This window comes from Archocentrus centrarchus, chromosome 3, assembly GCF_007364275.1.
Source record: "Archocentrus centrarchus isolate MPI-CPG fArcCen1 chromosome 3, fArcCen1, whole genome shotgun sequence".
In the NCBI taxonomy this organism is placed as follows: domain Eukaryota; kingdom Metazoa; phylum Chordata; class Actinopteri; order Cichliformes; family Cichlidae; genus Archocentrus; species Archocentrus centrarchus.
In genome coordinates, this window is record NC_044348.1 from 26,010,413 (window position 1) to 26,025,690 (window position 15,278).

The following is a 15,278-nucleotide window of genomic DNA, read 5'->3' on the forward strand; positions in this document are numbered from 1 at the left end:
ACTTTTTTCATATTAACAGTTCATCTGCATATTTTAACTTCCGTACTGCAGTTTTTCCCTGTGTGAAACAAACAGGGTGGATGGAGCAGCTACAAAGTTCTTTTCTTCACTTACTGATCAGGTGGTTGATGAAGGACCTCCAGCTGTTTCCCAGTAAAGGTTTAGTGGAGGTTACAGGGACGAAAAGGCTTCTTTTGGACACTAGAAAAACATTTCCTTCTGCTCCATCTGAGCGCGCCGGCTCCGCCTCTTTCCGCTTGTGCAGACAGACTGCACGTAAATCAGCTGACTGCTGCTGTTGCGTCATCAGTGTTCACGTGAAAAACTGGGGGCTGCGTGAGCGCAATCTTGTAATGCTTTATATTTACAAGCATTCTCCTAAATACGTTTCTACTGCAGGTCTATATTTAGTCACAAATCAGGGATTAAAGTATCAAAAATATTTTGACGGGGAAGGGGTTCTTCCGGTACCGGACGGTCACCAGAGCTAATAGCTGCACTCGCTAGCAGTATGTCCGGGAGCTGAAGTAGAGAAAAAAATAACAGCTGATTCTCAGCACAGCGAGCACAGCACACAAACAAGGCAGAGAGCGGTGGAGGCGGAAAAACATGTCAGCGATGATCGCTCAGTGTCAAAGGGAATCCGTCGCAGCGACGGAGGATCTGAGGGGGTTGTTTTCTAACTCCTGATCCCCCACTCCATTCCAGTAGGTGGTGGTAATGCAGCTCTAAGCTGGTTTGGTCAACCGCAAACCCACAAGAAGAAGAAGACGACCGAGCACTGTAATGCAGCTAATGTGAGCGAAACGTTATTTAATGTATCGGATTACGTTTTTTTTATTTCTTTCCGATATCCGATCCAGTAATTTAGGCCATTATCGGACCGATACCGATACTGAATATCGGATCGGCGCATCCCTACTGGAGAGATTGTCTTTTGGGAATGACGTGTTATCTCCCCAAATGAGCTAAAGGAGGTGCCCAAGGAGAGGGAGATTTGGCCTTCTCTGGTTTGACTGCTGCCATTGCAGCCTGAACCCAGATAAGAAGCAGGAAATGGATGGATGGATTGATGACATTTTTTGATCTAGTAACTCTGAATATGGCTTCTTGTTTTTGCACAGAGGTCTGGGCGTCACACACCAGGTCCTGGTTTGAGAAAAAGTCATGAGTCTTTTAGCATGCAGGCTGACAAGAAGGAGAAGACGAGGCACAACCATTTTATTAAGACTGCACAACCATACAAACCCAAGGTAAACATGCTTAAAACTGTGAAAGGCTGTAGTGATTAGAAGTCCCAGCATGTCGGGAGCCACTGTTAACAGTATGATCTGTCTCCTAACACCCATCATTAATTTCCCGTCTTTTGTCAGCTTGAGTCTTCCACTGAGCAGAACAAAAAGAGAAGCAAAGAAGAAATTGTGGATATTGATGACCCAGAGACGCGACGTTTTCCCTACCCTTTTAATGAGCTCCTGGTGTGGGCTGTGCTGATGAAAAGGCAGAAAATGTCACTCTTCTTCTGGCAACATGGAGAGGAGAACATGGCAAAGGCACTGGTGGCCTGCAAACTCTGCCGGTCTATGAGCTATGAGGCCAAGAAGAGTGACGTGGTGGATGATACCTCAGAGAAGCTCAAGGAGTACTCAAAGTAAGAGTTTCGTTGACTTTTGATACATTTCAGAAATGTATGAAATTCTTTTTTTTTTATATATCAGGTGTGAACTTATCGTGTTTATGTATCGCAGTGAGTTTGGAACATTGGCAGTGGACCTGCTGGAGCAGTCATTCAGGCAGGATGAGACTATGGCCATGAAGCTTCTGACCTATGAGCTAAAGAACTGGAGCAACTCCACCTGTTTGAAGCTGGCTGTCTCCTCCCACTTGCGGCCCTTTGTGGCTCATACCTGCACCCAGATGCTGCTGTCAGACATGTGGATGGGACGGCTGAACATGCGCAAGAACTCCTGGTACAAGGTTCATGTTCCATTTAGATTTTATTTTTAGTAGCAAATAAAGCTGGCAGCATTTTGGTGTGGGATTTACCACTTCCAGATCTAATATACAAGAATTGTTTTCAGTACCTGTTATTTAAATGGTCAACAAAAATATGAGCATAAATAAAACCTAATCCTATGTACTTGCTAAATGATTTGTCGAGGAATAAAGCTTTTATTTTAGGAGTACATTTCTTGAAAATCTAGGTTAGACCTAATGCAGCTAATGAAAATGACTTACATTACAGTAAGTAATCACATTATTTAAAAAAACAGAATTTTACATTTGTGAAACACTGCAAAATTGGTACAGTACACGGGTTAGTTTTTGGCTTACAATGTGAAAACATGGAGTAAATCAGTGTTTGTAATTCAGAGGGCTGTCTCCACAAATATAGCAGCACCCACCCACATGAGTGTGTATATGTCTGCAGGTGATTCTGAGTATCTTGGTGCCTCCTGCCATCCTCCTGTTGGAGTACAAGTCCAAGGCTGAGATGGCTCACATTCCTCAGAGTCAGGACGACCATCAGATGACCATGGAGGACAGTGAACACAACTTCCAGAACATAGCCGAAGACATCCAAATGGTTAGATTTACTCAGTCTTTGTCGACATTCCCTAGTCTTGTATGTTGTCTTGAATTCAGCAATGTAATAAATCCTTGAAAACTGAACAATCAAATTAATAATGAAAGACTTAAAGATGAAAAATGGTCCATTTGTTGTAGCTGAGCAGCATTAAAAGGCTGTATCTGTGTGTAATAACAATTAAAAAAAAAAGTGGGAAGACCTATACTTATGTAATATTTACATAATTAATTCTCCTATTTTCATTGTGTAATTTGGGCCTCTTTAATGTGTTTTGCAGGATGTGTTCAAGGAGACAAGATCCCATGACCACGTGGAGGCAAAAAGTGACATGGAGACACATGTTCGCTCCAGGAAGTTGCCTTTAACCAGGAAAATCTATGCCTTCTACCATGCTCCCATTGTCAAATTCTGGTCCAACACGGTATGGAGATTACAGTAAAAGCACACACAGATATGTATCCACATATTCATTCAAGTGTTGAGTTTTCTGATGCTGCATTTTGGTAGAAATCTGAGTAAAATGACCAACAGTGAGATGATACAGGAGAACCAAGTTGATACTGAGATCTTTTCAGATGCTTAAATTCTCTTTTTACTATAATTGCTCTACTTAAGAAATTTCATCAGCAACCGTCCTTTAACTTTGTGCAGTGATTATGGAGTTTAGTGGAAGCTGTGATCAATAGGGTGAATTTTATATAGCTTAAGGACCAGAGACTTGCCAAGAATAGGCAAAATTTTGTTATAAGCATATTTTCTTAAATATGCTCATGTACGTACTGTCAGGTTTCCTTTCCTCTTATGTACGATGGCCACTATTGCCTAAGGTTAGTTCTCAGAAACCTAGGCTGGCAGCTATCCATGTTGGTTGCATTTTCAGAGAAAAGGCTATTTTTCTGGCTGTTCAAGACTGAGAGGTGCTCATACCATCACTAAAACCACAAACCTACAGAATATAGCCTCTGCATATGCTTATCTACATCTTTTTTAGCTGATTTCATCCCAGTTTCAACACATCACTGCACCACTGTGCAGTGATGTGTTGAAATGTGCCCCCCCCCCCCCCACACCCCCCCCCCACACACACACACAAACAACAGTTCACACCTCACATGTCAAGGTTCAGCAGTTTTTCCAACTTAGTGCAACTTTAATTAAGGCTACTAAGAAACTGGATGTATGTGTGTGAGGACATTTTCAGACTTTCCCATAGTTTACAGTGTGATTGAACTGCTTTAAAAAAAAAAGTTATTTTATACAACTTAAATTGAGAGTCAGTCTACATCTAGGAAAGTCATATAGGGTCAGTCAGTGCCTTCCTCCTGAATCACTCCTGTACTCTGAAAATATTCACAGTATGAAGATAAAATTTTTCATGATTTCATTAAGCATGCTAAAGTTATTGAACAGAAAAATCAGCTGATTCCTAAGGTATCAGGTGGAAATTGTTCTCAGATTTGGTTGTTTTTAATATTTCCATGGAGGCAAAAGTATCTGTAAAGTGTCTTTAGAAATGCTTTTTGGCCAGTAGAGGGCACATGATCTTCTGCTATGTGACCCATAAGGCACCTTCTCACTTCCATCGGTATGGTGTGACATTATTGATCTCATGACTTTCTGTTATGTATTTTGATTGCTGAGTTGGTTGGTCAGGCTGAATTCAGTGTTTTGTTTTGTTATAAATTGGTTTTCTGATAGCTTCAATTAGTTCCAGGTCAGTGAATAACTAGGGGATAGGAACAGTGGACGAGAGTAGGTTTTCTGTAGTTATTGACATTCTTTGAACATACGAATATACAGTATATGTAGTATAGGTACCCATATTTAACGTGTATGTTAGCAGAAACCAGGGTTATCATTGGCATTATGGGTATTTGTATTTTGGTTATTTTTATTTCCACACCTATGTAAATGGTAGGGGCCGTGCAGGTAAGGCTGGGAAAACATAAACACAGGGACTGAGTAGTAGAGGAGGGAGACTGCATTTTGTTTATTTTTGTTTTCTTTTATCTGATTAAATTCCCTATTTTTTTTTTATTTTAAGATTTTTCCATAAGATTAAATGCTACCCTTTTTTGCACATTCTGCTGCCTCAAAACCTACTTTTTCAACATCCCTTTGAAACTTTTTGCAGCCAAACATTAACAACTGCCCCTTGAGTTTCTCCACAGCATGCTCATCTTGTCACTTGCATCCTCTTCTGTCACACTAACACTAACGTCTTTGACCATCCACAAGTCTTTTCTTTGGTTTTCTTCCTCTGGCATCTGTACCTTCAACATACTCTGCCTAGTATATCCATGGTCCCTCTTCTGTACATGTCCAAAGAGGGCAGATGAACTACTAAGCATAACAGTCGTGGCCAGTGTGGGATTATTGAGATTATGGCAAAAGTGCTGCAATTAAGAGCCCCAAAAGCTTGTAGAGTTGGGTATATACTTTATCACTGAGAGCAGTGAAAATTTATCCTTCTGCAAAAACGTGTTTTCTGAAATAATTTGCATTTTTTTTAGGAATCTTATTGTCATTTGTCTCCAATATTTAGCTCTTCTATCTGGGCTACTTGATGTTGTACACATATGTGGTGCTGGTGAAAATGCCTCGATGGCCTTCTCCTCAAGAGTGGGTGGTCATCCTCTACATCTTCACGTCTGCCATTGAGAAAGTTCGAGAGGTGCGTGGATCAAAAGTGTTCCTTTTTCAGATGTATTAGTCCCCATATGTTAATATTATTGTCCATGTTGAGTTAACTCATATCACAGGAAGACACAGAAGCTAGCTTTTTATTACAGCTTCTTTCTTTAGTCCTGTCCTAGAGGACTGACTGACTGATTGTCTTTCTCGTTTCACTTCTCTCTTCTCTTACTTCTTTTACTTTGCAGATGTTTATGTCTGAAGCTGGCAAAATAAGCCAGAAAATAAAGGTGTGGTTCAGTGACTATTTCAATGTATCTGACTTCCTGGCCATTATGACCTTCTTTATTGGTTTTGGCCTGAGGTTGGGTGGAGGCGATGCTTTCGACCCTGGAAGGACACTTTATTGTCTCAACATCATCTTCTGGTATGTGCGACTCCTGGATATTCTGGCTGTTAATCAACAAGCTGGACCCTACGTCATGATGATTGCTAAAATGGTAAGTATTTTCTAAGTGGAATGTTTAATTAAATTCAGGTTTTACTGCAAATCGTGACACTGAGGGTGAGATTTCCACGCATTTTGCTTGCAGTATCAAAGTACATTAAGCAATGATTGGGATGTCTTTCTAGGAGCATTCAACCTGAGACATGCAGAGTTTCTCCAGGCTACTGGGCCTGTCAGAAATTGCCTCTGCATATCAGAAACAAAGAACTGCAGGCGGACTTTGTTTAGCCCCAGGCTTGACATTTTAGTTCTGAGCATACCTGTCATACTTTTGCTGTACTGGTTTGTTCAGATGAAACATTTTCACACATGCATTGCAGTTCTGAACTTACACAGACATTACTGAACAGAGGTTGCATGTCAGAAGAAAAAGTAAACAACATATCAGATATTAAAGAGTTGCTGTCCTTCCAGCTCCTTAGAACAAGTCCGTGTGATACCTGTTTGAGCCTGTGTGATACTGTAGCAGGTAATTTTTCAGTGAATCCACAGTGAATAAGTGGATGTAATGTTTCCCATCTGCCTCCAGCATATTCCAGCCAGGCAGCAGCCTATCAGGTCAAGCTCATAGGACTTGATGTTAGAATCCATAATAATAAGTAGTAGGGGAAGGGTAAAAATGTCATTGGGGTTGGCAAGTGAGGACCCTTGTTCATAGGTCCATGACAACCCCACAAAGCTCACCTGGGTACAGCCACATTGTTCTGCCTTGACTGCCATGTCTGTGTATTTCAGCCCTTTGCATTCATGTGATTCCTCCACTGTAGCCTTCTCTGATGTCATTAGCTCCATGATGTACTGGGACATTGTTTAGAGTTCATGTGTGAAAACTGCTTAAGTTGGATTGATATCCAGCATTGTGGGCATTTACTTCCGTTCCTTTGTAGCAGTTTGGTGAGCATAGTTGTTATGTTGTAGTATATGACAGGTAATAGGTTTGTTTGTGAAGGAAGACACCTGAAACACTTAAAAAACTTATAAAATATTAAATGTCTTACTTATAAAAGTAAGACGCTTAATATATTAAGGAATCAGAAAAATCACACATGCATGTGGGGACTCAGCGGCGGAAACAGGCCTGTGTGTGTTCTCTCTCTCTCTCTCCTCTAAGCCCATGTTCCTGTCTAACCATAACATCTTTATACTGCCACTTATCTAAGCAAACAATCTGGATGCTGTGAGTTGGCCTTGTCTTTGGTCTTGTTCAAGCTGGTTTTTCATGACCCAGATTTCTCTCATTAGCAGTGGAGTCATACAGCACATCTTCTTCCTGAGGTTTTAATTTGTCATACAGAGCAGTCTTGTCCAGGTTAATGACAGAACATGGTGATGTTGGTGATGTTTTAATTGTACGTACTGTGGCTGAACCTCCAAGATAAGATGAACTGAGACAGAGAAGTTAGTCAGCACTTTCTATCTGTTGCTCTCTGTGTAATGTATTATTTAATTGTTTATTATTTGGTTGAGCCACTCTTTATTAATTAACTTGCTGGAGTTTACTTTTAAACATTTGTCCTTTATTCATTGAGTAACAAATATTCCCTAACATATATAATGATGTGACAGACAAATCTGGACACGTGGTTTAATTTTTTCCTTTAGTTTGTTTCCAGAGTTTTTTAATAAGGTGAACAAGCTCTGAGATAGTTGTTGATAGCTTCTGATAAATGTGTCATAATAATTTTTACTTTTTGATTAATCACCTTGAACATTCACATTTAAACAGCATCATCTGCAGGTACTGTACCACACTATACTATCCTAAGCTGCCCCCCCCCTTCAGTTTCACCATTTATTGTGCTACTAAATGTGTAATATCATGTGTGATAGCATAGCTTCAACCGAATGTTTTATAAAATGAGAAATTCATTTTACTTCACATTTTGTGATTAAACACTAAATTGCTTCCATGCTTAGACTGAGCGATTGTCAGCTAGCTTAGCTCTTACTTTAGCTAAACTGATTATTCTTGCTTTGTTCAAAGCTAAAACCTATCCTCAATCAGCTCCTCTCAATTTTGTCACACTTTAAAAATGAAAAATGAAAAAAGCTAATTTTGTTGTTTTTGTATTGGTATAGGGAAGTTGTATTTTTTTAAGGGGGTTGTGTGGGAATATTTTCCAAAATGATCATTGAGCTTTTGAAGTCTAATTGATGAAGTTAGAGGTGCTGGTAGATGGATTTTTTTTTTCAGACCCCTTGGATAAAGTCAGGCATATTGTTGTTTTGCCTTTTTTAATTTTTTTAAGTTAAGCTAATTTTGATAGCTGGAGCTTCTTATGTAGTTTGCATTTAATTAAATATGTATGTATAAATATTATGTATAAATACCACATATATATGCCGCGGTGCGGGTTCGAGTCCCGGCCTGTCGCCAGTTTGCCCGCATGTCTTCCCCTGTGTCTTTCCCCGATTTCCTGTCTCTCTACTGCTAAGAAAAGCTGCTGTGCCCAAAATAGTAAGGGGGAAAAAAAATTATGTATAAATATTACATCTGTGTTTTAAAAGCAGTGGTATCAGTGTTGTCTTCCAAGTCTCAGCAAGAAAGCAGATAAACATATTTCTGAATTTGTCAAATATCTCCTTAAGTGAAGCTAGATTTAATGAGAATGTTTAATTATTATATCTCAGTAGCTTTACCTCTAGTATTACTCAGTCAGTCCTGGGGATTTCAGTACACGCTTCAGAAAGATTTTTATAGATCAGTCGAAATCAAAAATTCTTTCAGATCAATCCAAAAACTGGAAGAGCTGACTTGGGATCCCCGATTTGACATACACTATATTGCCAAAAGTATTCACTTGTCTGCCTTCTCACACAGACACATGAACTTGAGTGACATCGGGTTCTCAATCCATAAGTTTTAACATGATGTCAGCCCACCCGTTGCAGCTATAACAGCTTCAACTCTTCTGGGAAGGCTTTCCACAAGGTTTAGGAGTGTGTTTATGGGAATTTCTGATCATTCTTCCAGATGTCAGAGGTCAAACACTGATGTTGGATGAAAAGGCCTGGCTCACAGGCTCCGCTCTAATTCATCCCAAAGGTGTTCTGTCAGGACTTTGTGCAGGCCAGCCAAGTTCTTCCACACTAAATTTACTCATCCATGTGTTCATGGACCTTGCTTTGTGCACTTGTGCACAGGCATGTTCCCCAAACTGTTCCCACAAAGTTGGGAGCATGAAATTGTCTTTGTATGCTGAAGCATTAGTAGTTCCTTTCACTGGAACTTAGTGGCCAAGCCCAACTCCTGAAAAACCCCGCACTATAATCCCCTCTCCACCAGCTGCGCCACACTTGATACAATGAAGTCAGACAAGTATCGTTCTCCTGGCAGATACCAAACCAAGACTTGTCCATCAGATTGCTAGATGGAGAAGCGTAATTCATCACTCCAGAGAACACGTCTCCACTGCTCTAGAGTCCAGTGGCGGTGTGCTTTACACCACTGCATGCGACACTTTGCATTGCTCTTGGTGATGTAAGGCTTGGACACAGCTGCTCAGCCATGGAAACCCATTCCACGAAGCTCTACACACGGTTCTTGAGCTAATCTGAAGGCCACATGAAGTTTGGAGATCTGTAGCTATTGACTCTTCAGAAAGTTGGCAACTTCTGTACACTATGTAACTCAGCATCTGCTGCCCCCACTCTGTCATTTTCCATGGCCTACCTCTTTGTGGCTGAGTTGCTGTCATTCCCAGTTGCTTCCACTTTGTTATAATACCACTAATAGTTGACTGTGGAATATTTAGTAGCAAGAAAATTTCACAACTGGACTCGTTGTACAGGTGGCATCCTAACACAGTACCATGCTGGAATTCACTGAGCTCCTGAGAGCGACCCATTCTTTCACAAATGTTTGTAGAAGCAGTCTTCAAGCCTAGGTGCTTGGTTTTATACATCTATGGCCATGGGAAGTGATTGGAACACCTGAATTCAATGATTTGGATGGGTGAGTGAATACTTGTGGCAGTATAGTCTGTGATTTTAAAAAAAAATTCTCTAAAATACATTTTAGCAGTCAAATGTTTTTTTTTCAGTATGTATTAATAATGAAGGATACAGTACCGGTCAAAGGTTTGGACACATTTACCCAAGTGTGTCTTAACTTTTGGCCAGTACTGTATGTATCTGTCATCTGTTCCATTGACTCTGTGTGATGCACTTGCAGGTGGCCAACATGTTCTATATTGTGGTAATAATGGCTATAGTGCTGCTGAGCTATGGCGTACCTAGGAAAGCGATTCTGTACCCAGAAGAGGAGCCCAGCTGGACGCTTGCCAAAGATGTGGTCTTTCAGCCGTACTGGATGATGTATGGGGAAGTGTACGCCTATGAAATTGATGGTAAGGACAATGAACTTGGTAGGGGAGATTACTAGGGTAAGGGCAGTTTTGTTCAAAGCTTCCCGCCACAGCATGATGGCTAATCATCAGTCAAAATCATCACTTGAGTCAGGCACATTTAAAGCTTTGGTGGAGCCAATCCCTTGGCTGTCCTTCATAAGCTGGTACAAGCCCCTAAATTTATCACTTGATTTTTTTCTGACCTGGTGACAGCTGAAGTATCAATTAACGACCAGGGATAATGTTTCAAACAGCTGTAGCCAACAGGTATAAAAGTTAAATAAATGAATACATCCAATAAAAAAAATCTGTAAAGAATATTACATGAATGCAGTGATTCTAGCATTTTTAACAGTGACTTATCCACATTACACACTGCTAAAGCTTTTGCATCCTCTTTATCTTTGATTGTTAGTTGTAAAAGAATGTGAATTAAACCTGCATATGTGTTTTTTTTTCTCATTTTAGAAGGCTAGTGGATGTTTGTGCTTGTATTAATGGGTTTCTTCCCTTCACAGTATGTGCCAATAACAGTGAAGTAAAGTCCCTTTGCAGAGCAGGTGTGTGGCTGACTCCTCTCCTACAAGCAGTCTACCTCTTTGTACAGTACATATTGATGGTCAACCTTCTAATCGCCTTTTTCAAGTAAGTGCTTTTTAGCCTCACCATCGCCCAGCTTTGAGTTATGTTTACATTAAAGACCTTGTTAAAGTGGACTCCCTCGTTTATTTCTGTTTACTGATACTGCTCTTTAATTTCATTGTTGATCTTTGTATTCTTGCCAGCTATACCATTCTTGATACTTACGTCATTCACTCTTCTAGCAATGTTTATATGCAAGTGAAGTCCATTTCTAATCTGGTGTGGAAGTACCAGCGTTACCACTTCATTATGGCCTACCATGAGAAGCCTTTCCTCCCACCTCCCTTCATCCTCCTGTGCCATATATACTCCCTCTTCTGTATGTGTAGAAAAAGGAAGAAGGAGAATATCTACGGACCAAGTACATACTTCATCTTATTTTTAAATATGTGACCCAATCTGGAAAGGAGTCTCAAGTCACAGGGGGTAATTCTTATGCCAATAACATATGAATTGCCACACTGTATTGCAAGTCATTTCCAGGTTCTCACGAGCACTCAACATGTAAGCGGTCTCTCCCTTGTTGCTAAGAACATCCAGTGAATGTGGAAGTGACCCGCAATACAGCCCACTGATTCATGTTATTTGCATAAGAATCAGCCCCTGCAACTCCTCTTTGCCAGATCGGGTCACACATGAGAGATTTAAATGCTTTATGTGCTAATAATAAACAGTTTAAGTTAGCATAAAAAAAAAATCTACAGTTTGTTGCTGCTTCTTTGTTTCAGAGCTGTTTCTCACTGAGGAAGACCAAAAGAAGCTGCATGATTTTGAGGAGCAATGTGTGGAGACATACTTCCATGAGAAGGATGATCAGTTTCACTCGGGGAGTGAGGAACGCATACGTCTTACCTCAGAAAGGTACGACTACTGTTGGTCTTTACGGAAGCGAGATGAGTTTCCAGAAAATTACAATAAACAGCAGTTTGTTTTTTAAATAAACACCCCAAGCAGTAATGATGAACCAAAATTTTCTTTATTTTCTTAGGTTTTATATATTAAAAAAAAACAAAAAAACAATTCCTCCCCACTTTAGGTAAAACTCTGTCTCAGCAAAGAAGGGAAAAAGAAGAGCATAAATCAACTAACAATATAACAGTATCTAAAAAGTTATATTGACTTGACTTGAATGAAGGAAAAACTAGCAATAATTACAGGTAACATGGGTTGTTCTGTAAGTAACCAAAGCTGTTTGTCATTTACAGGGTTGAAACCATGTGTTTGCAGCTGAAGGAGGTCGGGAATAAGGTGAACTTTATAAAGCGTTCCTTGCACACGTTGGATTCTCAGATTGGCCACCTGCAGGACCTCTCAGCCCTTACCGTTGACACTCTGAAGACCCTGACAGCTCAGAGGGCATCAGAAGCCAGCAAGGTCCACAATCAGATCACCCGGGAGCTCAGTCTGTCTAAGAATGTTGTCCCCAGCATTGTCCCAGTGGTGACAGACACTGGCCCCCTCTCTAAGTCGTCTGTGATGGGTAAACAGGGTGTGGGTGCCTACTTTGTCTCCTCTTTTCCCCAGGCAGGAGCTACCATTGCAGGTGCTCTTTTTGGGATTGGTGTAGAAGGAGGGGCTGGGACAGAAAGCAGACGAAAAATCGGGCCCAGTCCTTCATCAGAACTCGGGCTGGACCCCACCCTGAATCCAGAGAGGAGGAGCTTGTTTGGGCCTGGGCACCTTGCTACAGAGGCTGGCTCCTCAGGCAGTGCAGGCTTCAGGCCCTTTGATCAAAGTGCTGTGCCCTTTTCCCCTTCTGAGCTGCGACTCCGAGGCCACTCTCTCACCCAGAGTAAGCAGACCCGTCCACAAGAGCCGGGCCCTTCCGACTCCCCATCCAGCCTGCCCAGTGTGCCCTCCCCTGGGGTTCAATTCCACATCAGCAGCACACCCTCCCAGCCCAGTGGCTCTAGCCACCCTGATTTAACCCTGTCTAGGCTTTACCAGCAGCCCCTCCAGTCAGACAGCACCTCTGTAGAATTTGGGGCATTTGTGGGTAAGTATGAGAATGAGGCTGATTCTGGTGTGGAGAAGATAAAAGAGGAGTATGAAAAATGTGTCTCTAGCCTACTGTTGTTATTGTCTCTAAGACTTCTGGCTCTTCTTAGCCTGCTTGTTTGCCTGCTTGCACTGTGAAGCCTGAGAACACAGAGGTGTTAGAAAGGGAGGAGAAGAGCGGGACTCCAAATTGGGATATGTAAACAAGGCATTCTGTAATGATGAGGGCAGATCTGGTGATCTGAGTAGACAGTATACAGACACTGAATTCTCAACAGTGCCAGAGTCAGCATTTCCACTGGGTGACAGCCACAGAAATAGTGGAGCACTAGGCTGCATTCAAACTTTTGCTGTGGCACCCAGGAGACTCCACGGGCAAGAAAGGAAAGGAAGTGTCAGAACCAGCACCATCCCACTGTGAAGGTCAGAGGTGGTGAGAAGGTCAACTTGACAAGAGGAGCATGGCGAGAGGGTCAAATGCAACAAGAGGTTTGAGTTTCAGTTTGAGCTGCGTGTGCCAGGTGCTAGGGCCTGTTTGCCTCCGGATTAATTCAGTTCAATTCAGTTTTATTTATATAGTGCCAAATCACAACAAACTCTCACCTCAAGGCGCCTCAAGGCACAAGAGCCGGGCTTTAAGGTAAAGACCCTACAATAATTACAGGCGATCAGGAGTGCAGTAGGACTTTGGTTGGGGGCCTTCTCTTTTCTTACACAAAAAATAACCTTTTTGTCTGACTTGTTTGTTCTTGGGTAGTTCTGTGGTTTTCACTTATATGACTGAAGTATGGGTGATTGTTTCCTTATTTAAGTTAACAATGAAAATGTTTGTTTTATATTTTGTATGGCTGTACCCAAATATTCGAGGCATTTATTGTGTAGGTATTCAGTTTTCCATTTTGGAATTCAGATATTTTTTTTGTTTGTTTGTTTGTTTTTTTTACCATTTCAGGTCATTTCATATTGCTAATTAGAAACTTTGTCTAGTGCTGGAGAGTAGTAAAAAATATATGAACAGCATTGCTCTGCTCTGGCTTTGCATTGCGAACAAAGTAGGAGACCCTTTGTTGCTTTTGTTCTGTTAGTGATCATTTTACTTGTGTATGTACCCTGAATTACAGCGCATCCCATTGCACTTATAAAGGCAGACAGAAGCCTGGCAATTATAGGTTTGGTTTTAAATGTGGAAACTTGACCACTCCTCACTTACAGCAGTGATTGTCACTCTTCAGTTCACCAGCTTATTGTTTCCAACTTGACACAAGATTTATCAGCTTTTTTAATGAGCATTGAGCCAAAAAAAAAAAAAATTGTGGGAGCTCTTGCTTGGAGTGAGCCACACCTCTCTGAGCCATCCAGCAAGCACCCAGACAAATTTCGTGCATTGCCTGGGGCACCGTGTGTTTATAGGTTTCCCTCTGAGCGATCATAATACACACATTATGTGTCCCAGATCTCAGAAAACTTCAGTACAGACCTGTTAGTTTAAGTTATATTTGTCAGGTGGAGGTGAGGAATCAGATGTTGAACTGGAATTATTTTTCTATTGAAGGGTTAATTGTGTCATTGGATTGGGCACTACATTATTTTATTTGTCTTAATCTGAATGCTACACAGCAATTGCATTAGATTTCGTAATGGGACTATAGCACAATATTTTCTTGGTGCAGGGCATAGAGACAGTGAAGAACTCCAGCACTCCTTGTCCAAAGAGACCTCCAGCAGACAGCAAAGCCCGACAGCACAGATCAGATCCCAGGTATGTGTGTGTGTGTGTGTGTGTGTGTGTGTGTGTGTGTGTGTGTGTGTGTGTGTGTGTGTGCATGCATATTTTTATTATTGCAGATCTGTAGATTCAAGGGGAAAAAGGGTTTGTTTGGGGTTTTTTTGGTCCAGATGCAGTGTGACTGTACTGCACTTATTTTTTTATTTTTTTTTAATATATTAATTTTCATATCTGACCCTCACGGACAGTGAATTTTTTTGCATTAATGTCAACTCCTAACATGACTGGCAGGATTATTTGTATAATAAGCATGTAAAAACAAACAAAGCAAACCTGTTTCTTTTTTTCCCTTTTTTTGCAAATGACTAATCTGACTCTGACTAATCACAAAAAATAGTGGAGTCACTCAGTAACTCAGTAATTGGTGTATAAAAGGTTAGATGGCAGATTCATTAAAATGTGGCCTTTGCTGAGTGACTGAGTATAACGATGTGTAAAATTAATTTGTTACAACAGGTTGTCATCAGTGTTGTCCATCATGATTTACCTTGTTAAAGCTAAACTGTTAAATTCATCACAGATCACACAGATCAGTGTTTAAGACAGAGTTCTAGCACCCTTTTTTTTTTAAAGTGTTTATTTGTTTTTATTTCAACTTGTTTTTATGCCTGCAGGTTCAGCCTGAAGGTCATGCTCACATCAGAGCAGTCAACTCTTACGCTGGCTTCACTGAGTTTGACAGGAACCCGGCTCTTCTTCATCCAGAGTCAAGTAAGCTCACAAAATTAAGATAAAATTAGATTGATAAGGCATATAGTGAGCCTGTAAGTG

The 15,278-nt window shown here is 40.9% G+C and overlaps 1 protein-coding gene across 2 annotated transcripts in view; it reads left to right on the plus strand.

Annotated features, from left to right (window-relative positions):
• The window catches only part of trpm7 (transient receptor potential cation channel, subfamily M, member 7), a 986,641-nt gene that overhangs the window by 955,549 nt on the left and 15,814 nt on the right, over positions 1–15,278 (plus strand). For both annotated transcript variants that reach the window (XM_030721294.1, XM_030721304.1), the window contains exons 15-28: positions 1,125–1,253; positions 1,374–1,651; positions 1,749–1,977; positions 2,432–2,587; positions 2,868–3,011; positions 5,136–5,264; positions 5,473–5,724; positions 9,907–10,081; positions 10,600–10,726; positions 10,906–11,084; positions 11,452–11,584; positions 11,929–12,719; positions 14,392–14,480; positions 15,122–15,218. In XM_030721294.1, the coding sequence (XP_030577154.1) occupies positions 1,125–1,253; positions 1,374–1,651; positions 1,749–1,977; positions 2,432–2,587; positions 2,868–3,011; positions 5,136–5,264; positions 5,473–5,724; positions 9,907–10,081; positions 10,600–10,726; positions 10,906–11,084; positions 11,452–11,584; positions 11,929–12,719; positions 14,392–14,480; positions 15,122–15,218 (2,908 nt within the window). The remainder of the gene's footprint in view (positions 1–1,124; positions 1,254–1,373; positions 1,652–1,748; positions 1,978–2,431; positions 2,588–2,867; positions 3,012–5,135; positions 5,265–5,472; positions 5,725–9,906; positions 10,082–10,599; positions 10,727–10,905; positions 11,085–11,451; positions 11,585–11,928; positions 12,720–14,391; positions 14,481–15,121; positions 15,219–15,278) is intronic.